This window comes from Myotis yumanensis, unplaced genomic scaffold, assembly GCF_028538775.1.
Source record: "Myotis yumanensis isolate MYYU_CA2020_CCGP unplaced genomic scaffold, mMyoYum1.0.hap1 SCAF_18, whole genome shotgun sequence".
NCBI lineage: Eukaryota > Metazoa > Chordata > Mammalia > Chiroptera > Vespertilionidae > Myotis > Myotis yumanensis.
Genome location: NW_027223769.1, coordinates 21,100,410 through 21,124,252, shown reverse-complemented (window position 1 = coordinate 21,124,252; position 23,843 = coordinate 21,100,410). Strand labels below are relative to the sequence as shown.

The 23,843-nt window shown below is 48.1% G+C and overlaps 1 protein-coding gene across 5 annotated transcripts; it reads left to right on the top strand.

The window, feature by feature from the left end:
* The first annotated feature begins 949 nt into the window (after positions 1–949).
* LOC138997225 (vacuolar fusion protein MON1 homolog B) lies at positions 950–22,036 on the top strand. Of its 5 annotated transcripts, XM_070398770.1 has the most exons (12): positions 950–1,655; positions 3,815–4,144; positions 15,277–15,336; positions 16,915–16,974; positions 17,144–17,218; positions 17,779–17,826; positions 18,061–18,115; positions 20,304–20,367; positions 21,177–21,249; positions 21,340–21,427; positions 21,646–21,730; positions 21,902–22,036. In XM_070398770.1, the coding sequence occupies exons 1-12, from the start codon at positions 1,508–1,510 to the stop codon at positions 21,977–21,979; spliced, it is 1,164 nt and encodes a 387-aa protein (XP_070254871.1). In that variant the 5' UTR covers positions 950–1,507; the 3' UTR covers positions 21,980–22,036. The 5 variants fall into 5 exon arrangements, with proteins under 5 accessions (XP_070254871.1, XP_070254870.1, XP_070254869.1 ...); XM_070398769.1 differs by lacking the exon at positions 21,902–22,036 and having other exon boundaries at positions 21,180–21,249; positions 21,646–21,884; XM_070398768.1 differs by lacking the exon at positions 21,902–22,036 and having other exon boundaries at positions 21,646–21,884.
* Positions 22,037–23,843: the final 1,807 nt, after the last annotated feature.

Here is a 23,843-nt window from a genome sequence, read left to right as displayed (position 1 = left end):
TTAAAAAATTCAATGAAGCCCAATGGAGCAAATTTTTCTGTTTTAGCCTTAGTGATTGTGCCTCAGGGTGTTTTTGCGAGGTTGCAACCAAGATGAAAATCAGAACTACAGTCATGTCAAGACTCAACTGCTGGAGGATCGCCTCCTAGCTAACTACGTAATTGGCTCTTGGTGATACTGTTCTAAAAACCCGGTTATTATTTAACAGAAAAGGAGAAAAGGGAAGACTAGACAATGTAAGCACGCCATTTATACAGCTTTGCCAGATAGTGGCCAATGGGCATTTTCTTCAGCCCACGGAACTCAGAAGGCTCTCAAGGCCACGCCCACCGGCTAACCCGTCAGACAGGGACTTCCCATCTCTATAGCTCCGCCCACGGGGCCGTGGCTTATTTGAAAGGAGGTCGGCTCGGTATTTTGCCCGTCTGGGCGAGCCCTGATCAGCCTGCACATTACCTTCGCAAACTCATTCCTCCGCGCCGTGAGGATGTTCACGGCTCGTGCTTCCCTTTTCTCCAGAGGCCACGAGCCCTTTGCTTGGCTGAATACAGAGACTTGCGAATACTTCCTATTTCTGAGAGGTCCGCCTTCTGCTTGAGCACCGAGTTCCATAGGCTAACCAGGTTACGCACGGCACTCCAATTGGAAGCGGCGGCTGTCCGTCAAACATCCTATTGGTCGGGTACTGTATCTATGGTTGTTTAGGCTGTGAACGTCCTCGAGCGAAAAGGGGAATTGGCTCGAGCTTTCGATTGGGCCCAGGAAACTGTCAGTCAAGGAATGGGCGGGTGCAATCGCAATCCAGCGCACATTATTGGTAGAGAGAAGAGGCGGATACGGGGAGGGAGAGGGATGCCGGCTTCTCTTGATTGGGCCATACGGAGGGCCGTGCGCCCCCGTACTCCGGATTGGCTGACCGTGAGCCGCGCCCCCCTCACGCCAACAGCCTTCGGTACGAGAAGTGCGCCCGGCTCGCCTCGCGTAGCTGTGGAGCCAGTTTGGTGCAAAGGCGTGCACAGGGGGCTCGCTGGGTTCCCAACCAGACCCGACGTAGACCCGGGAGTGGTGCGCTCCTTCTCAACGGTGAGCGAAGACCAGTGGGCAGCGGGAGAGGGGTCGGGCCGGCGGGCTGCGAATGAAGGTCTGCGGCACCAAGTTCCTTCAGAGCGTCGTCGCACCCGGAAGTGTGGCAAGACATCAGTCGCACCCGGAAGTGTGATGCTTCCGAGGCCATGGGAAGTAATGGTACCCGGCCAGTTGAGATACCGGGTTAAAACAGATGTTTATGTATCTTTTAATTCCTGCGGCTCGGTAGATCCTCCCTTTTCGGCAAGTGCTGGAGGATGCAAGTAATTTGGTCACATTTTTAAATGTCTCATCCTGTTCAAAACCGAGGGTAAACGAGCACTAGGAGCGTGGACAAGAGGGCTAAGCTCAGTAAAGGCTTTCAGGAAGTTTCTTTTGCTGCCCATCACCCTCACTTCCCCTGCCGTCCAGGGATGTGCAGATGGAGGCCGGAGGAGACGCTGCTGCCCCAGCCCCTGGGGACGCCGAGGACTTGGAGGACACGCGGCTCCCCAGTGAGGAGGCTGGAGACGGTGGAGGGGTTCAGGAGGACCCCACAGATTCCGAGGACCGGAGCCTGGAGGAAACAGGTATGTCTTTTCCTCACCACAAATTCCAAAGAATGTATAGGGGTGTCATTGTTGAGGGAGGTCAATGAAGGGACCAGTAACGAGCCTTTTTGGGTCTTAACAGGGTTGCATGTGGTCAGTAAGAGGTCGTCGTTGACTCACATTGCAGTTTAAACCCTCGAGGAATGAAAAGGAGGAAATCAGTGAGCATCGGTGAATGTTCACTGGGGACTTGGGATGAGTTTAGGCCCTTGGGGTATCAAAAAGGGATTAGTTGGGGTCAAAGAAGGGTATTGGGGATTTAAGATGGTCAGGTCAATGACTGACCGAAAGGAAGTTAAGAGGGTCCAAGGTGGACTATTTAGAAATCGGTGTCTTTGGGGACTAGGGTGTCGTTTAAGTCACTGAGGTGGGGAAGAGGGTCAGTGGAAGCCCGTGGACACCCAGAGTATTTACCTCATTGAGGAGACAATGGTGAGTTGCTGGAGGTACTCTTTTAAGGAACCAGATGTTAGTGGCTACTAATGGTGATTATGGGTGGGGGGGCAGTGGACATCCATGAGATTATTTGGGGAGTTAGAGGACCAGTAGGAGAGTCTTTGAAGACCCAGGTGGATGTGTAAAGGTATTCTGTGGAGCGTCGATGGAAGTCATTGGGGGCATTGCTCATTGATCACGTTGGAAGGAGCAGTGGACATCTCTTAAGATTAAATGGTGGAGGGGGGTGGTCTTTGAGAACTTGGGAATTGTTAGCAAGTAATGGCAGAGATTGGGAGGAGGTTGTTGGTAATTGGGAGCAAGTGGAGTCATAGAATGTCAGTGAGAGAATGAAGGAATATGAGGTCATGGGGATCTCATGGGAAAATTGTTGAGACATAGTTGCCAGTGGGTAATAATGGTTGTCCTTTGGGGAAATCATGGACATTGACTGGATTAATAGGAGGTGTGTCAGGGGAGTCAGTAGGGGGCATTGAAGTGGTGGGTTTCATTGGTGATTGTTAATAATAATCATGGGGAAGGGCAGTGGAGGTCATATTCATAGAAGTCCTGTGTGTTAGTGTATATTATGGTGGTTATTGTAGGGAGGGGGGTGGATACCACTGAGAATAAAGGGAGATCAAGAGAGTCAGTGGAGGTCATTGAAGTCCTAGGTGTTAGTGGAGATTAATAGTGATCATTGGAGAGAAGGGAATAAGAGAGGGTTAGGGGAGTCAACAGAGATCACTGGAAGTCTTGGATGTTAGTGGACATTAATAGTGGTCATGGTAGGGATGGAATGGACATGGAGTAGAATAGATTGTGGGTCAGAGCAGTCACTGAAGGTCATTGAGGACCCAGGTATTAGTGATGTTAATGTGGAGTCTTTGAAATGGCAATGAACAGCAGTGGGAGTAAATAGAGGGGATGAAGGATCTGGGTGTTAGTGGATATTCATGCAGTCATTGGGAGAATCAGTGGTCATAACTGAATATAAATGGTGCTCAAGAGAGTCAATAAGGTCATTAGGGATCAGTGGACATCAGTGAGAATAACTAAGGGATTAAGGTAGTGGGACAAGGAGCAGTGAAAAACCCAAATATTAATAGATGTAATGGGTCGTAACCGGTTTGGCTCAGTGGATAGAACGTCAGCCTGCGGACTGAAAGGTCCCAGGTTCGATTCCGGTCAAGGGCATGTACCTTGGTTGTGGGCACATCCCCAGTAGGGGGCGTGCAGGAGGCAGCTGATTGATGTTTCTCTCTCATAGATGTTTCTAACTCTATCCCTCTCCCTTCCTCTCTGTAAAAAAAAAAAAAAAAAAATGTAATAAAATATATTTAAAAAAATAGATGTAATGGTATCAGGAGAATGAGGGATCAGAGGTTATTAATGGGGATCATTGAAGATGTAAGTTATTCAGGAAATGGGGTGCTTTGAAGACTTAGAAATGGCAGTTATTGAAAGGGGAATAATTGGTCTTTAGGACATAAGAGGGTTCAATTATGACAATGAGAGATTGGATTATTGGGGTTTTAAGGGCATCATGTGGATGTGATTGAGGGGCAGAGAAGATACCTGGAGTTCTGTGTCAGCATCAGGGGTCATTGGGGGAAGGGGCTGGTAGGCATTTGGTGGGTCCTTGGGCACAGGGGGTTAGTGCGAGTCCACAGGCAGGTGACCCACCAGGGGCTCCCTTTCAGGATCCGAGACCAAGGACCAGCCACCCAGCCTGCTGTCACCACTGCCCCAGTCAGAGTCCCCTTCATGTACCCATGGGCTCTGGGATCCTGCAGCCTCTGAGAATAATGCCATGGATGACTCTGAGAGTGGCTCCGGGGGCCAGGGCGGAGATCCAAGTGACGAGGACTGGCGCAGCAAGCGAAAGCATGTGTTTGTACTGAGTGAGGCAGGCAAGCCCATCTACTCGAGGTACGGTAGTGTGGAGGCACTGTCGACTACCATGGGTGTGATGACAGCTCTCGTGTCTTTCGTGCAGAGTGCAGGAGATACCATCCGTGCCATCTATGCTGGTGAGCAAAGGGGCAGGAGGTGGAACTGGGGGCGGTGACAGTGAATATGAATATGGCTGTCTGGGGGCACTGTCCAGCCAGCCAGGTGTGGGTCAGTGTGTGTGGCTGGCTTTCCAGTCCTGAAGGGGTGAGGGTTTGGTGTTGTGTCCATCTGTCAGTTTGGCCTTCTGGGTTCTGAGTGATTAACTCCTGGGATGTAAGTGACTGGCTGGATACTTCCTTGTTTATCTGACAGCATGGTTGTGTGGCTATGTGGCTGAGTTGGGTATCTTTCTGGCTGTGTCAGTCCTTGCTTCATCTTCCCCCACTTCATGTTATATGTCTAACCTGATTCTTTGACCATCCCATCATGTCTCTACAAATGTTCAGTCTCCCCCAGATTGTCCTAACCCTAAGTCCGAGTGTCCACAGAGTGACCGCGCAAGCTTGGGCCAGAGGTGTGTGTTCAGGGAAAGGGGGGAAGAGCCTCACCTGATCCTCTCAGTCACCACCGACTCATTGCTACCCCCTGCCCATCCCTTCCCTCCCCCAGAGGACCACAAGCTGGTGTTCCTACAGCAGGGCCCACTGCTGCTGGTGGCTGTGTCAAGGACTCCTCAGTCAGCAGCCCAGCTGCGGGAGGAGCTTCTAGCTGTGCATGCACAGATCGTGAGTACACTGACCCGTGCAAGTGTGGCCCGCATCTTCGCCCGTAAGCAGAACTACGACCTCCGCCGCCTGCTAGCTGGCTCTGAGCGCACCCTAGACCGGCTTCTGGACAGTGTGGAGCGGGACCCAGGTGCCCTGCTCCTGGGTGCCGTGCGCTGTGTGCCCCTCACTCGCCCGCTGCGGGAAGCACTGGGTACACTGCTCCGACGTTGCACAGCACCTGGCCTGGCACTGTCCGTGCTGGCGGTGGGTGGTCAACTGGTGACAGCAGCCCAGGAGCGGAATGTGTTGGCTGAGTGCCGGCTGGACCCAGCTGACCTGCAATTGCTGCTCAACTGGGTCAGTGCACCTGCCTTTGCAGCAGGGGAAGCGTGGGCACCTGTGTGCCTGCCCCGCTTCAACCCAGATGGTTTCTTCTATGCCTATGTGGCACGCCTGGACGCCATGCCTGTCTGCCTGCTGCTACTTGGCACTGACCCTGAGGCCTTCCATGACATGGCCACCTGCCGGCGCCTGGTGGAAGACGGCATGCACACGCTTGGTGCCATGCGTAACCTTGGGGAGGCTGCCAGTTTCTCTAATGCCCCATCAGCCACTGCCCCATCCTACAGTGTGCAGGCTGTGGGAGCACCTGGCCTTCGGCACTTCCTCTATAAGCCACTGGACATCCCTGACCATCACCGCCAGCTGCCTCAGTTTACCAGGTGGGTCCTGATCCTTGGGCAGTCCGCCAGGTGGGAAGGCTTATCTAACTGAAGGTTCAGCATCTCATAGACATGTTTCAGGAAAGAAAGCCAGCCATGCTCTATAACAGTGGTCACCAGCCGGTAGTCCATGGACCACTGGTGGTCCATGAGGTCCGAAAGGTTGGCAACCGATGCTCTAGAACAGTGGTCGGCAAACTGTGGCTCACGAGCCACATGCGGCTCTTTGGCCCCTTGAGTGTGGCTCTTCCTAAGCCTTAGGAGTACCCTAATTAAGTTAATAACAATGTACCTACCTATATAGTTTAAGTTTAAAAAAGTTGGCTCTCAAAAGAAATTTCAATCGTTGTACTGTTGATATTTGGCTCTGTTGACTAATGAGTTTGCCGACCACTGCTCTAGAATGATGGAATAGAACAGGTGTATAACTGATGAGGGAGGCTCAACTACCAATCTCAAGGAATCCCTTATTGTAATGGAAACTAAGGCCCCAGTATTTAAGGAATCCCATAGTTTGAGGGAAAAGCTGGGCCTCTGACCATAGAGATTCTTTAAGTCTAATGGGGAAGGCTTATTTAGCTCCTTAGCTTAATTGAACTCCTTAGACTGAGGGGAGATGGCCAGCCAAGAAAGCTCTAGACTGACCCTGTCGCTGGCCTCCCTCCTTCACTGCAGCCCTGAGCTAGAGGCCCCGTACAGCAGAGAAGAGGAACGGCAGCGACTATCGGACCTATACCACCGCCTGCATGCTCGCCTCCATAGTAGCTCCCGGCCTCTGCGCCTCATTTACCACGTGGCTGAGAAGGAGACTCTGCTGGCCTGGGTGAGTTGGGGAGAGGGCTCTTCAGGGGTTAATTCCCTGCTTCAGTTCTTTTTGCCTCCATTGTATCCCCCCAGCCATAACAAACTCCATCCATAGCCTTTGTATACCCTCGCTTTCAACACTGTCCCTGCCATTACACATGTGTCTTTGAAACCCATAAGGGTCAATCACAGTGTCTCCAAACCTCATTAACCCCATCATTCTGTTTGCTGTTCCCCCATTAGCAACGAGGACAGTGTCAACTTTCAAGAGGCCCCATTAACAACCATCACTGTGTCTGCTGATTTCCTATATTCCCATTAGTCCCACCCATGTGTCTTCAGGCACCAGTTCAGAACTCCTTGAATACCAAAGGCTTGGTTCCATGCTATGCCTCCTACCTGGCATATCCTTCCCTGCAGTCTTTCCAAGGCTTCTGTCCTCACTTTCTATGGATGTATTAAATGTCATCTATTCTGGTCAAGGTGACCCCATAGGAAATGGCACCTTCCCCCCGGGCTCTGCCATTCAGTGCACATTTATTAAATAATGTATTGGGTACCTATTGAGTATCAGGCATTGTTCTAGGCCAGGGGCTTTTTTTATTTTTTATTTTTTTAAACTTTATTTCCAAGCAATTTTAGACTTACAAAGAAGTTGCAAAAATAGTAGAAAAAAATTACTATAAATAACTCCATCACCTAATTTCTCCAGATAATAACATAACCACAGTAACTTATCAAAATCAGGGAATTAACACCAGTATAATGACATCTAATCCACAGACTTCATTCAGATTTCACCAGTTGCCCCACTAATGTTTTTTTACTGGTCCAGAATCCAGTCCAGGATCACATGTTGGATTTACTTATTGTGTCTCCCTAGTGTCATTTATTCTGGAACAGTTCCTCAGCCTTTTTTGTCTTTCATAATCTTGGCACTTTTAAAGGGTGCCAGCCAATTAGTTTGTAGAATGTCCCTCAACTTGGGTTTTCCTGGTATTTATCCTGACTAAATAGAGGTCATGCATTTTTCGAAAGAATATCACAGAAGTGATGTGTCCTTCTCTGCATCATATCAGGAGGCCCACAATGTCAGTTTGTCCTGTTGTTGATGATATTAGCCTTGATCACTTAGTTAAGGTGGTGTCTGTCAGATTTATCCACAGTAAGGTTAGTATTTCTCCCCTTTGTAATTAGTAAATAGCATGAGGTGATTATGTTACTGTTCTGTTTTTCATCATATTTTCACCCACTAATTTTAATATCCATTAATGATTCTTGCCTGCAATAGTTATTACTCTGGTGTTTATTACTAGACTGTCATTTTTCTAACCCTGTCATTCCTTCTGCAGTTATTGTTTGATATTCTACTGTCTTAGAGACCTTTTCCTCCTGTATTTGTTGAATTTTTAATTTTATATTAGTATGGTCTCATGGATTTTTCTTTAATTCAGTGGGCTAAAATCTTCTCTATCCTTTATTTTTCTTGTCTGTTATTTATTTCATTGCTCAAATTGTCTCTCACATAGCCAGTGGGAGCCGTGATGTAGGTACACTGGCCCTTGTGTCATTTGACATGTCTCCATCGCTGCTGGAACACTTCTTACTTTTTGGCACAAGATGTTCCAAGCTCATCTTGTACTTTCTCTGTGTCAGTCCATTTGTCCAAGTAGCTCTTGTACCTTTTAGTGAAGAATGGTGATTCAAAACCAAGATATGGTAGGCCCAGGATTTTAAATCGGATGATTGGGGGATTACTCACCAAGGAGATGGCAGCTAAGTGGGGCAGGGAGGTAGTGGGCCATGTGGGTATCTGGAGGAAGAGTACAGCTGGCAGAGGGAAAGGGCTGTGCAAATGCTGTGAGGTGGGACTGAGCCTGGTTTATGGTTGAGGAAGAGCAAAAAGGCTAGAGTGGCTGGAACAGAGGAAGTGAGGGGAGAGCAGTGAGAAGTGGTGTGGAAAGAACTGGTGATCTCATGACATTACATCTCTCAGATTGGTGTGAGGATTAAATGGAATTAATCCTCTGATGCTCAGGGTACAGATGATGAAGACATAGGTGTGTAGAGCTCAGAACAGGACCTTGTATACAACAATTGCTCATTAAAAAGCACTGTTGTTGTTATACCCATTCTATAGGTGAGCATCACAGTCAGCATCACCCAGTTGAAGCCACTAGATCTAAACGATCCCTTGGTTCAACTGAGAACCCCTGGGTCTCCCATGACACAATAATATCAGCTTGCCTGCTTTAGCCCAGTGACCAGACAGCATCAGGTGGGAGCTGCTGCCAGGGGCGTCTTCCAAACAGGAGATAGGCATGGGGCTCGGGTTGGATGGACAGGGTTAGGGATGACCAGTTCCAGCCCAACTGACTCTGTCTCCTCTCAAACCCACAGGTGACCTCCAAATTTGAGCTCTATACCTGCCTCAGCCCCCTGGTGACCAAGGCAGGTGCCATCTTGGTAGTGACCAAACTCCTACGCTGGGTGAAGAAAGAGGAAGATCGGCTTTTCATTCGTTATCCACCCAAGTACTCGACACCTCCGGCAGCCTCATCTGCCTCTACGGACCAAGCTTCCCATAATGGCTTGTTCACTGGATCTTGAGTGGCAGAACCTCCCAGATTGGGCAGTGCTGGGAACAACTACCTTTGGCTCTTACCTTCTGTCTCCACCCTGCAAAGGGGGAGCTGGAAGGAGTGGGGTGGTTGATGGTGGTGTCTGTGGCTGGTCTCTCTCCCCCTGGACAATAAGGCAAGATCTGAGGGCTTGCCGGCGAATGAGAGATGACGGGACATAGGTCAGCAGGCTGCTTCCTCAGCCCCTCATGCATCTCCACCTATGGAGAAATCCTTAGGCTTCTTCCCTTCCCTCTGCCTCACTATCTCCACTTGGATGATGTTCCAGCCTCTGTCAGGGACTTTCTCCTCCGTTACCTAGGCACCGTGCCCTCTGTCCTGCATCTGGAGTCGGCCTCCTCGGTGGGCTCTTAGCCCTGAGTGTCCAGGGATGGCCAAGGTCTCTGTGGGTGACCCATGGGACCAGCCTGTGCTGGAACTGACCTAAAGATACTTAAAAGAAAAGGTCTAAACCAATCCCCACAGGGACATTCCTTCGCCCTTGTTGTACTTCATCTTCCTGTCAAAAGGGACCCCATCAGTGTTGGCTGCTGCTAATGTTAATGAGAAAGGTGGTCCTCGCAGTCTGTCTGTGTAACCCAGGGCAAAGCCCCCGACTTCACACAGAGATCCAGAACTTTTACGTAGGAGGTGACTTAGCTTCTAAGGCTCCTTCTGCTCATTCGTGAAATAGAGATAACTGACCTCTCACCGGCTAAGTGAGCATTTGTGAATGAAAAGGGACTCGGACTCTTGTGTACCACCCCACGACACATGGACTTTTGCCCCAGACTTTCTGACAACCTGCACTACACGAGCAACCTGGAGGGGGCGAGACCTTTCTAATTTGTATATGTACTCACAACACTCGGTCCCCAGTCACTAAGACCCTAGTTCTAGCCTTGTTTTCTCTAAACGAATTACAGCCGCATGTCACTGAGCCAGAGGCTCGCGGAAACTCCATTGCGCTCATCCTGGTCCAGTGAGCAGACTGCGCTGCACGCATGCGCGCTGCAGAGCCTTTCTGCCCTCGCGTGCCCCCCCCCCCCCCATCAATTGTCGAAGGCGCATGCGCCTAACTCCTGCTGGGAACATGGCGGCCAAGTTGGAGCCGCTGGCGGCCTCGGAGGAGGCGGAGGAGGGCGAGGGCGAGGGATGCGCGGGTAAGGCGGCCGCTCCGGCCAGGGCAGAGGGGAAGCCTCTGTCCCAGTCCAATAGAGAGAGATTGATAGCGGTTCCAAAAAAAAAAAAAAAGAAGTGAAAATTTAGGCCTTTTATAACAAGGTAAATAATACTTCAGTATGCATCTCTTCAAGCAACAGATGGAGGTAGACATTCTCACAAAAACCACCCTGCTGCTGCTGCTGCCACATCTGAGGAAATTCACAGTAACTCCCCATCCTCTGACACCCAGGCGGTTCACAAGTTGTGTGGACTCTTAAATCCTAATCCCACAGACCGCTTTTCTCCAGGGCGTGGTGACAATGGTGCCCACACCTTCGGGAGAGGGGAGGGAGGGGAATTGCCATCTAGAAAAGAAGAAAACCCCCAAGACTGACCCGCCATGTACCCGTCACTGTTTCAACAGCTGCCACCTTTCCGCCCTCCGCTCACCCATAGCCCCCTTTCTGCAGCCTAAACCGCTGTGTTAGTAAACACGGTTGCATTTTGTCCAGACCTGTCTGCAGACATCGGCAATAACTTGTTTATTGTCCTAGGATGTCAGCGCCATGAGAACCATTCGTTGCTCTTTCCCCAAGGCCCAAACAATGCCTGCTTGGCACATAGTAGGTGCTCAATAATTTGTGTATTGTATGAATAATGAAGTAACTAACATGGAGAGCTCTCTCAGATTAGGGCCACACATTGAATGCCAGCTTTCAACAAAGACCTGACAGAAATGAGACCGATGCCAATAGATCTCATTGAGCACTTACTGCAGCTGCCACCTACTACAAAGCTTTTAGTATCCACTTTCAAGTTTGTCACAATTGAAGTTACTTCATCAGCAAGGAGGAAATTTAAGAGCAGGTGATGTTACCATTTTTAGCCATTAAAATTGGCTTTATAAAAGGAGAGATGATATCTAATATTGATTACTCTGGGGGGAAAGGCCATCTTTTATCTCACTTGGAGAGCTGACCAGTAAACGCTTAGCTGGATGCAGTTTGGCAGAACATTTTTAGCATCTAAAATGCTATTCCCTATATTCGACCACTGTGCTTAGTAATCAGGAGAATATAGAGATACCTGGGCCAGAAAAAGTCATTAGGACGTTGTTGATGGAAGCCAAAAAAAAAAGGAGCAATTATGGAAATGGCTAAGCTTAGGTATATTCATGCATATTGTGGAATGCCTGTGTGTGGTGGACCTTTAAAATTTTTTGAGCAGCAGGAAAAAAAATGGTTAAGTTGCAATTTAATTTAAAATAATTAAAATTTAAAAGGATAAGACCATGATTTATTGGCACAGAATGAACTCTAAAAAGATATTTTTATGAGGAAAAAGTTTGGATTTCCAAAATAAAGTAGAAGCAATGTCAGCCATAGCCCTTTGTAGGTTGCACAGAAAAATATCTGAAGGCAAAAGGCCTCACTGATGACTCTTAATAAGGGACTTGGATCTTGGGGGCTGTGCAAAAGTGGAGACATTTTTGTGATTGTTTTTCTTTTAGGAAACTGTAAGTAGCACTGCATAATTTTTTAAAAGATGAGAACGAGGGAAATTTGAATTGCATCCGAGAATCATATTAATATTGATTAATATTGGCATCTTGGTTTGGATGGTTATACTGTGGTTATCTGGTAGATTCCCCTTGAATAGAGTAAATATACACTGGAACATTAAGGAATAATGGGCCATGGTGCCTGCGATTTATGGTACAGAAATGCTCACAAATGGGAAACCTGATACAAGGCAAGTAGGAGCACTGTGGTCTATTTCTACAACTTTTATGTACATCTGAAATGATTTCAAAATAAAATGTTTAAAAGGGGCTCATGCATTTAATCTGTTTTATAACATGGATTTTAAAAAACGTTTATTAAGTTGTTAGCTGGATTATTTAAAAGATTCACTGATCACCCATGATCATACCCCAATGATTAGGACTAGAAGTGCAGGGGAGAGGAAAAACATAGATGGAGCTTTCACAAAAATGGCTGCAAAAGCCAGCTATAAAAGGCATGGGGACAGTTGGGGAAATCACATATGTTCTGGGTACTAGATGATATTAATGATCCAATGATTAGTGATAATTGTTAATATTGGTATAATTATAGGATTGGAGTCATCTAAGAAAATGTCTTCGAGTAGTGAAACTTAAGTATCTGGGGATGAAATGTTACGAAGCCTGGGGCTTGCCAGGAAAAACATAGCTGAAGCAAATATTAAGGATTGTCAAATCTGGGCAATAAGTAAATCAGAGTTCATCACGGTATTCTCCTTACTTTTATGTGCATTTGGAAGTTTTCATAATGAACTATTTAAAAAACAATAACAAATACTTATCCTCATTATTAAAGTAGCTTTAATTTTTTGTTTAATTTCCAAATAGTAAGAGTATTTAAATAGCTTAAAATCTCAAGAGACTACATACCAGCCTATTAATACCAGAGAAAGGCACTGAGATTTGGGGCCAAGGAGAGAAGGGAAAGTTTCATTTTTAACTTCACATGTTTGTGTGGTGTTTGAATGTTTTTAGAATGTTACTTGGATAAGAAAGTAAAAATTAAAACAATACATAAAAGACATTTTACTAAAAGATCTGCATGTCTTTACCAAACTGTTGGCAGTAATTACTTCTTGGGAAGGGGATTGACTTGGGGAAGGGGCTAATGGTGAGGGGAGACATATTTTTTACTCTATGTTCTTCATGTGTTTAATAAGTAATTTAAAAATTCAAATGCAAAATTAAATTAATGCGTATAATTTGTAAAAGGTTTCAGGCAAGACAAAATATGTAGAGTGAATACACCACCAAATATTTTAACAAAATTTAATAAATTCAGGTTACAAGCCCCTGATTCACAACATGATTTTTAATGGCTGCAAAGAATTTCATCCTACAAAAGTGCTATAATCAACTAAGGCATCTTTAGGTTGTTTCCATCTTTTAAGATTTGAAACAATGAACATCTTGCCATCATCCTTAATTTTTTCCTTAAGATAGATTCCTAGAAGTGGAATTTCTGGTTCAGAGGAGTTGAGTAAGTTTTGGATATTTACTCTGTAGATATGACTTGTTACTATGAGGTTATACTGGATCAGGGTGGGCCCTGACCCAGTGTCTGGTGTCCTAATAAGAAGAGGGAATTTTGGACACAGAGATAGAATGCAAGGCGAAAACACAAACACACACAAAAGGAAGCCCCGGTTGATGGTACTTAGTTTTGGCAGCAAAAGAAGGAAAGCAACCTAAATATCCACTACTAAGGGACCTCTCTTAAATTATGGTATATTTACTCTGTGGACCGCTATGCAGCCACTAAAAAGAATAAAAAGATCACCAGTATACATTGTCAAATGAAAAATACAAGCTGTGGAACATCATTTATGATAGGATACCACTTATATAGAAAGGGTGGAGATATGCTTGCATATGAATTGAATTATCTCTAAGCTTGTAACACTAGTGACTTCTGAGGAGGGAAATTGAGGAACTGGTGTCTGAGGGGAAGAGACTTTTCTGTTTATTGCTTTTTAGCTATCATGTGTGATTTGTGTGCTGCCTTTTATAGTCTCTGCCCAGTTTTCCTTGGAGAGGGATGAGTCATTGGGATTTGACCTTTTATCATTGATTTCAAAAGTTTAAGATGTCAATATATATTTTTTTCTGTTATTTTATTGTTATTATAATTCTAAAAGTAACATAGGCTCCTGTTAAAGATGTATAGAAGGTCCAGCTGGCATAGCTCAGTGGTTGAGTGTTGACCTAAGAACCAGAAGGTCACGGACATATGCTTGCGTTGTGGGGCTTGGTCCCCAGTGTGGGGCTTGCAGGAGGCAGCCAATCAATGATTCTTTCTCATCATTGATGTTTCTATCTCTCTCTCCCTCTCCCTTCTTCTCTGAAACCATTAAAAAAAATATTTTTTAAAAAAATGTATAGAAGTATATATGGTGAAAGTGTGTTTGAATTAAGATCCAAATTAGGTATTCATTACAATTGATTGATATAAGTCTTTTTTTAAAAAAGTATGTTTTTATTGATTTCAGAGAGGAAGAGAGAGATAGAAACATCAATGATGAGAGAGAATCATTGACTGGCTGCCTCCTGCACACCCCCCACTGGGGATGGAGCCCAAAACTCAGGCATGTGCTCTTGTCTGGAATCGAACCCAGGACCCTTCAGTCCGCAAGTCGACACTCTATCTACTGAGCAAAACCAGCTAGGGCTGTCTCAAGTCTTTTAATCATAGTTTCCCCCTCTCCCTTTTTCGTCTTTGCAATTTACTTGTTGAAGAAACAAGATTGTCTTGTGGAATTTGCCAGAGTCTTATAATGCTGATCACATCCCCATGATACAATTTAACATATTTTACTGCCCCTTGCACATCCTTTGAATTGGCATGTAGATATGGAAACCTTAGTAAGATTTCTTTTTTTTTTTTTAATTTGGTTGGCAAGAATCCTTCATAGGTGCTGTTATGTTCTTCCATCAAAAAGCTCATAATACCCTGTTGTCTTTTTTTTATTGTTAGTCATTAATAACTATTTCCTAGACCCATAAATTCTTTAAGATTTGCAAATTGTGGCCTATCATGATTTTACAGAATTCATATGAAATCTCTCTGCCCTATCCCATTGATTAGAACTTCATACTATTCTGAACAGCAGCAGCAAAAGTGCTTCCCCTTCTCTCATGCCTGTGTTGTATTAAGCCTTAATACAGGTTCTCAAACTTCCTAATGCCGCGACCCTTTAATACAGTTCCTCATGTTGTGGTGACCCCCAACCATAAAATTATTTTTGTTGCTACTTCATAACTGTAATTTTGCTACTGTTCTGAATTGTAATGTAAATATCTGATATGCAGGATGTATTTTCATTGTTCGCAACCCACAGGTTGAGAACTGCTTATAATAAGGGATCTGTGGTGTCCCTTGACCTCAGGGAGAAGCTGACCATAAGGGTCCCCGATCCATCCAGCACACACCATGAACCTCAGGCACAAGAAGCCGGGTCCTGCCGAGGCCCTCCACTTGCTGGAAGCCTCGCCTTCAGCCTGGCCTGGGTCCCAGCCCAGCGGTGTCTGTAGAACCCACTGGGGCTTCCTTCCTCCCTTCCCAGATAGGCCTTTCCGCAGTCCCCTCACTCTCACTGGATCCTGTAATTCTGGTTTTCATCTCCACAGGGGAGACCAAACCTTTGAAGACTGAGGACTTGCTGTCAATGGTGAAAAAGCTGCAGAAAGGTCCTGTGTCTCCTTGTATCTGAGGCTCCCCTGGGGTTTTGAGTCAGGCATGTGGCCCAAACCCAGCTCCCTCAGCTCACAACCTTGGAGAATTATCCCATGGCACTCTCTCCCTCTAACACAATTTATTCTTTGCTCGCGCGCGCGCGCGCGCGCGCGCGCACACACACACACACACACACACACACACGCCATCCATTTCCCTGACCCACAGGCCAGCAGTGACTATTTTTAAATTCTTGGGTATTTTTCTAGAGATTAAAAAAAAATACATTTGTGGGTGTGTGTTCTTTGTCTGCCCTTTTTACATACAAATGGCAATACAAATAGCTTTGTGCCTTGCTTTGCTGTTGAAGGGGGCCTGGGAGCCCTCTATATCAGGGCTGGGCTAAATTCTGGCTGGATTGGAGGTTGGACACACCCCCTCCCCAGCCCATCCTCAGGTTAAATTCTACAGTGCATTGATCTGTTCCTAATAAAAGGGAACCTCCCCTTCCCCAGACCCTGTGGCTCCTGCAGAAGTGCACTGGGGCTCCTGCCTAGGCTAACATTAGAGAAATTGCAGGACTGGAGCTTTGTCAGCCATAATTAGCACCTTGGAAGCACCCACTGTGCTAGAAGTCACAGGAGCTGGAGCTGGTGGCCTCGGAAAATCCAGGGCTTGAGTTTATTAACTCCAGAGTGTTGGGGCTGGGGACCCAGCAAGGGCTGGGAAGCTTTTTGCCCCAGCTCTGTGCTGCTGATCTTGAAGCCAAAAGAGGGATGAGGAAGAAGGCTTCTCCACACAAAACATTGATAACGGGGCTCTAAGAAGGTAGAGATGGCTACACTAAAGAGGCAGGGACCTCCCTGTCACTGGAGAACTTGAAAGCTGCCACCCACAAGATTAAAGCAGCACTTTCCCATTTTCTCTAATGGGACCCATACCAGGGTCTGGAAGGACAGAGTGACAACTACCCTGCCAGGCTTTTAACAGGGTGGGGCAGGCAGGGGGTCTTCCCTGGCTCCCACCACGCTCAGAATTACAACTAGAAGCCCCCAGCATGTCCTTGGACACCCTCAGTGATCTGCACCCCCACTTCCCCCCACCTTGCCTCTTGCTGCTCCCCACTTGCTTACTAGATTCACACCTGCCACACCAGCCCCTTAGCCATTACTTTGGGCATCTGCCTCACTCTCTCTGCACTAGTGCATCTGCCTGGCAGGGTTCCTCCCTCCACACCCCACATCCCCGCCAAACTGCAGGGCTCCCTTCCCTTTCTACATTTGGAGCCTTTTTCACATCTCAAGAAGCACCTTCTACGCTTTCACTCTCCAACCCCTTGCTTCACTTTATTCCCCTTCACAGCAGTTACTGCCACCTACATTGATATATATCTTTGTTCAATGTCCATCTCTCCCACCCAGAATGCAAGCCCTGCAAAGGGCCTCTTACAGAGCCCAGCATACAACAGGCACTCAATAAATGTGTGCTGATGATAGCAGCAGAGACACAATGCCAACACCTGCCCACCCTCCATCTGCCTTGGACAGCCAGGCACCTGTCTTCTCTGATGTAATCTTTCTTTCCTTCTGCAGAGGGAAGCCTGGAGCCACAGATAGAAGATCTGATTAGCCGGATTAATGAGCTTCAGCAAGGTAAACTGGGACTGAGGCTGGCCCTGGACTTTGAATGACTCCCCTTCCTCATCTATAAAATTCAGGCCCCTCCAGGTTGCTTGAAGATGGTGTGCTGTGTCATAATCTAAGAGAGGATAGCCAGGCTAGAGGCTGCATTCACAGTGTCTTCTTCTGTGTTTTGACTCAGCGAAGAAGAAATCCAGTGAGGAATTGGGAGAAACTCAAGCTCTCTGGGAGACGCTGCACAGGGAATTGGACTCTTGTAAGTGAGACCAAAAGAGGGACCCAGAGATCCCATGACACTGCTGGTGTTCCTGTGCACACCTCAGGGTCTTTGCATGGGCTGTTCCCTCTGCCTGCAATGCTCTTGTGCTATGTAATCTAGATTGCTTCTTGCTATCTCAAGTCATCCTTTAGCTCTTGGCTCAAACTTCACTCAACAGGTCTACCTTGATGGTCCCATATGAAATAGGCTGTCATCTTCTCTTTCTCTGTTACTCTCACTCTCCTGCTTGATGTGCTTCTTCATGACTTAGTGGATTTATTTCTAGTCAACTCTTTCCTCGCTATAAACATTGTGCATCCTACAGAGTCATTACTCCTTTGGAGTTTACAGGGAATGTGGGCACCCACACGGAGAAGCTGGATCTGGATGGTCCCCAGTGGGAGATGGGTGCAGGGTGGCAAGAACATACCTCCTCTCTCCTGGGGCTGCACCAGACTTTCTGTATGACCTTGGGCATGCCCTTTGCATGAAGTTGCAGTGGGGGCAGGTAATATAGCCCCTTCCTTGGAGGCTCAAAATGTTACTGTGTTTTTCAGTGAATGGAGAGAAAGTACACCTAGAGGAGGTCTTGAGAAAAAAGCAAGGTATTTACAGCCGTTCTGTCTTCATTATTCTACCCCATCACCCCACAAAAGCCAGAAGAATCCCACTGAAACCTGAGTCAGGCTGCTTCCCTCTCTGCTCAGACCTCTCCATTGGCTGCCACCTGACTTGAAGTAAACACTAAAGTGCTCTTAGTGCCCTTCAGTGCCCATTACCTCCACCCAAGCCTGGCTCCCCAAGAGCTCTCACATGGCCCTCCTGGTTCCTCTCCACAGAAGCGCTGAGGATCCTTCAGCTGCACTGCCAAAGGAAGGAAAGCGAGGCTCAGAGGTAAGAGGTCCTGCCCAGCTCTGCCCCACCTTATTCCCTAGCTTGAAGGAGCGAGGAGCAAAAGCTAGGGAAAATAAATCTTGGACACACACTCTTCATTTCCCCCTTTTATAATATACACTAGCTAGACAAAACACTTCTATGCTCATCTTTGATATCAGATAGTGGTGTTAAGATGAACTCACTCATTTAATCATTCCTTGCTACTTTATTTATAAATTTCATCCATTGGTATTATTCTAAGCTTTCCCCTATTGGTTATCCAGATCTTCTGCTTTTATCCAGATCTGTTTATCTATCTGCTCATTTAGGCCCCCCATTCATCCATTTACCTGTTCATCCATTCACCCATTAACCCATTCACCCATTCACCCATCAATACATCTGTCCTACTATCCAACCCTTCATCCGGTCAGCCAGACAGACAGTATCTCTCCAGCCTTCTATATAATCATCTTCCATCCGTTTAATCATTCATTCATCTTCTCTCCATCTTTCCAATTATCTGTTCATCTAGCTGTTCATTTCTTCACCCAACCATCCACACAGACATCCTCTATCCTTCTAGTAATCCTTTTATTTCTCCACCCAGCCATCTCCCTCCACTGGTCATTTCTCCAGCCAGCCATTCACTCATCCAATTAACTGTCCAGCCAACCATTCATCCGTCCATCTTTCCATCATTTGAACCTTTACTTAACTGTTCTGTGACCAGAGCTGTCACACCCTGGTGCACCATGATTTTAATTGCGCAGGAAAACCTGATGATGGATAAAGTGTGTGAATGCTTAATTACACCACACACACCACACACACACACACACACACACACACACACACACCACACACACACACACAGAGTCTGATAAGCAGTTTATGTTCATTTATCAACATAATCCTCACAAAGACAATTAAAGGAGTTAAAGGCTAATGTCACACTCCCATCATTATCACCATTTTACAGATGAGTAAACTAAGACCAGAGAGGTTAAGTAACTTAACCTCTTACACAGCAAAAGGATTACAGTAGAATAGCAGATCCAGGCTTTAAGTCAGGACTTTAGAATCTATGAAGCTGAACTACTGCTCCCCTCACAAAGTGTTCTTCCAACCGAAGCCCCTCCTTTTTGGCTTCAGTGTCTCTGCTCACTGCTCAGATCAGGCCCAAATTCATGGTTTGATGGGGGACAGGATGGACAGGATGATAGTCTCAACAGAGGCCCATAAATTTTCACATTCAGTCAACAGAAGAAAGGGGAATGATGAAGGTTACAAACAAACCCCGAACTCCCACTCCTGCAGAGAATCATGCAGAGAATGATTGAGGTTGTCTTTCCCTTCCTTGGAAGCACATGTTGCAGGAGTTCATGGATCACATTTCCATCCATAACTCTCAGATTGAAGAGAGTTGTGAACAGAGGAAGCTGGGGTAACCACTGGGGCCTGGCGTGGCACTGGGTGGGGAGTGGGCGTGGGGTTTGCATCAGGGAGAATTTGTTGGCAGAGGAGCTAGTGGAACCAAGGCTTGGAGTGCCGGAAGCCAATTCCAGCATGCCGTAATTTCAAGAGTTTCATCAAAAGGTTGATGAAACTTGGGGACGCAACAGGGTTGAGTCATACATGTAGTCACTGTTGGGAATGGCTGAAGGCATTTCCCTAAATCTGAAAAGGGATTATTGCTTGGCTGCCAGACAGCTAAAAGGCATCTTAATCTACATGTTATTGCCTCCTACTGGCCAAACACCTGAACAGCCTTAGGCTAATTCCCCCATTCTGACAATGCTTGTGTATACCCTTTGAAGTGTATACCTCTGCCTCGCCTCAGGACAAATTGTGTTAGTAAAAAGCATGGGGTCCTGGGACGAGGAGACCTAAGACCTGAGACCAGAGAACTTAGAACTTAGCTCCTTTTGCTAGGCTCCTCTGACCCCTTAATGCCTTTCAAAATTATGCTTTGTCTCCGGACTCCTATTTAATCTACGCACAGCCTTCTCCAGATTGCTGAACCCTTCTTGATGCTGGGACAAGAACCCCGGCAATATTGGAGGATAAAGCCCAGAAAAGGGCTCCTAGCAGATGGAGCACCAGGCAAAGATCTAAAGGCCTGTGCATGAGGAATCCTCAGAATGAGCCGGGCTGTGTGTCAGTCCTAGTAGGTGTTCTCTCACTCCTGGGTGTTGGCCCCTAGGTCACACATGGAAGAACAGCTGGAGGATTTCATGGGCCAGCACAAGGACCTCTGGGAATTCCAGGTGAGCCATCAGCATTGCCTCCAACCAAAGCCTCTCCTCTCCAGTGTCTCACTAGCTGCTCAGGCCCACCTGCTCCAGCCCAACTTCATGGCATAATCCTTGACTCTGTTCTTCTTTTCGCCCAGCCACCCAACCCTTCGGCGTTTACCTTTAATCTGGCCACCTCTCACCATCCCCCACTGCAACACGGTGCCAGACTCTCACAGTAACCATTGCTGACCCTGCTCCCCTCCTGCTCACCTGGAGTGCGCTTACCTTGCAGTGGCAAATGGGAAAAAGCCATGGTCAGATTGTTCCTGCATTCAACCAATGTCCCCGGATGCATCTCGCAGCATTCCAGGCAGGGGGAGACAGTGGGGAACCCAAGGGCCAAGTGTCTGCCGGCCCCAGGATGGTTTGGGGCATACCCATACTCTAAATAAGAAAATAAGTAAGACAATCATGTAGCATCAGTTGGGGAAGGCCTCAGCAAGTGACATCCGAATGCAGACACAAAGGAAGTAAGGGAGGAAGCTGGCAGGAAGCTGGGTGGAAAGTCTCCTGGCAGAAGGAAAGGCCAATATAAAGGCCCTGAGGCTGAACTCTACCCTGGACATTTGGGGAAGAGCAAACTGGAGGATGGGCAGGGGAGTGGCAGGACCTAAGGTTGAAGAGGTACACAGGGACATCGGGAGCCGCCGCAGAAACTGCACTTTGAGTTAATAAATAGTTGAATGAATGAATGACCTAATACAAGTAAGGACTTACGGAGAGGCGCGAAGGAGCAGGGGGCCAGGACTACAGACCAAAGACAGGCCCCTTCTCTCCAGCAGGTGCTGGAGCGGCGACTGGCCTGGGAGATCCGCACGCTGCAGAGCAGCAAGGAGCAGCTGCTCACTGAAGGTGGGACTCCCGCGTGGGCTGGGGGACAGGGGCGCGGCGGCGCGTGGGAGCTCCGGCCCCGCCGTGATGCCCACCCTTCACCCTCTGCAGAGAACTTAGCGAGGGCCAAGCTGGAGCAGGTGGAGCAGAGGCTGCGCCCCTCGCCCACGGTCCAGGGCGCCCTGGCAGTGAACGAAGAGTGAGAGGGGAAAGGAGGCCCTGGCAGGGGACGGGGCAGGGAGGAAGGGAATGGGCCAATGCCTCCCCCAGCACCACCCCTCCCAGAAGGACTGGCTCTGGGCTCGGCTCCTGCCCGTGCGCGCCCGCCTGGGCCTCGTCAGGTCACTGGGTCTCAGTGGTTTCCTCCTGACCCCTCCACTCTAGCTCTCTTCTCTCTCCTCTGACCCTTCTCTGCAGGCTGAAGGTGGAGCTGGAGAAATCCGGGGAGCAAGTCCCCACCCAGACCCAGAGCCCCTCGGGCGACTGGGCCCACAAAGAAGAGGTCAGGAGCCAGGGATGGAGGCGAGGCGGCCAGAGAGGGAGGCAGAGCGGGCGGGGATGTCCCCAGAGTCCCTCGGAGGGAGGGTCTGTGGGGAGCAGGGCACCCCAGGTGCTGACGGTGACAGGGCAAAGGCAGCCACGGGCTTGACAGCCTGACTCTGCGCTCCGGCAGCCCGACCCGGAGTCCCTGTGCGCCCGCCACGAGGAGGACCTGGAGCCGCTGGTGGAGCTGGCCCTGTGGTCCCCCTAGGCCAGTGGGACCCACCGATCCCTAGCTTCAAGGCCCGCGGAGAAATAAAGGCAATGATTCAGACAGTCCTTCACCTCCCGGCCTGAGTCTGTGCTCCAGGAGTCGCCGGGGTGGTGGAGAGGGGCGGGGCCGACGCGGGGGCGGGGTTCCACGCGCCATGGGCGGGGCCTCGTCCGGACTCCGCCCCCAGGCCCGGCGGGCGCTCACCAGCTCAACACTGGGAAGGTTCCTGAGCAGCTCAGTGAATAAGGGAGTGTCATGTCCGCCCCATCTCCACCGCTGCATCTCCGGTTCCTGAACCGTTTGTTTTGCCAACACGAACAAGAGGAAACGTTAAAAACCCGCATCAGATCGTGTCGGATTCCTGTGTTTCAGCGTAAAATCCTAGAGTCCCTGCGTTCCCCACAGACTCCTGCTGACTGACCACTTGGGCCTCTGAGACCTGCCGCCTACCTGGGCTCCCCCTCACACGTTAGGTTCTAGCTCTCCACCCTTGTCCTAGCACATTGTCATCTTAGAGCCTCTATGCTGCAGGGCCCTCATCTGGGGTGCTTTCCCTTAGGTCTCCTTGGGACTCTGCCCTCACTTAGCTGGGCTGTATGTCAGCTACTCAGGAAGCTGCGGGGGGCGGAAGGGGGGGCGGAGAGGGGAGGATACCCAATTCCAAAAGGCACCTTGCGCCAGGCCGCTGCCACTTTGTAAGCAGGTACTGATTAAGCAAGCATTTGCTGGATGCCTCTTTTGCAGCAGCAATAAGTACTATTGTGGGTTCTGGGTTTTAAATGACATGGTCAGGGAAGGTCTCGCTGCGGAAGTGATGTCTGAGCAGGAAGGTGAGCGGGCAAGTGGAGTGGGTCCTGTGGGTATCTGGGGAGATGTGCATGGGCAGAGGGAATGGTGCATGCCGGGGGTTGTGAGGGGGACTGAGCTTAGTGTGTTTGGGGAGCATCTGGAGGCCAACATCGAGGAGGAACACAATGAGGTGAAGAGGGAGGGAGATGATATGGAAGGCTTGCTGGCGACCCAGTCAAGTTGGGCCTTGTCTATCTAGTCTGAATAGAGTTCTGGGAACAGGACCTGGCACACAACAAACACTCAGTAAATGCTGGCTATCACTTATGATGATTCATTATTTCCAGTCTTCAGTGAGGGAAACTGAGCTGTGTGAGTCACTTAGAACAGGGGTTTATAATCTATTAAGTGTTTAATAAATGGTCCTTATCATTTATTATTACTGCTGTTGTTATTATTCCCAGGCCACTGATGAGGAACTCCAAGGTGTGTGTGTCTCTTAGAACAGAGGTTTTTATGCAATAAATGCTCAATAAATGGTACTTATTATTTATTATCCTCATGACTATTCTTGATATTCCCAATTTAGAGATGAGGAAAATCATGGCAGTAAATGTAGACAGTAAGCCCACAGTAAATGTTGGGTCTCACCATTGTTGCTATTATCACCCCAGGTATACAGATGAGGCCCAGGAAGCTTAAAACCTTGGCTTTAATGCCAATCTCCTGCCCCACGGACACTGCCCACCTGCTGTAGGTGAGCCTCCAGGAAACTTTAGTGTCTTCTTCATTATCCTCTCTGTGGCACACAAATGAGGATGGCCTAATACTCCACAGACATAATCACTCTTCTCCTAGGATTCAAATCCTGGCTCACTGGCTGAGTGTGACCTCAGGAATTGTTTAATGTCTCCCTAACTCAATCACCAAGTTTGTAAAATGGTCTTACCAACTGCGCAGAACTTATTATACACCTGACCAACTCCCCACTCCTCCAGAAACCTCCTCTGAACCCCTAGATATGCTACATTGCCTCTCTGTGGTGCAGTACAGGAAACAGCTGGTGCTTGGG

Excerpts from the sequence above, each read along its gene's own strand:
- LOC138997225 (XM_070398766.1), top strand. The coding sequence starts at position 1,508 with ATGGAGGCCGGAGGAGACGCTGCTGCCCCAGCCCCTGGGGACGCCGAG. Across the intron at positions 1,656-3,814 it reads CCGGAGCCTGGAGGAAACAG|GATCCGAGACCAAGGACCAG; the intron begins GTATGTCTTTTC and ends GCTCCCTTTCAG. Across the intron at positions 5,497-6,171 it reads CAGCTGCCTCAGTTTACCAG|CCCTGAGCTAGAGGCCCCGT; the intron begins GTGGGTCCTGAT and ends CCTTCACTGCAG.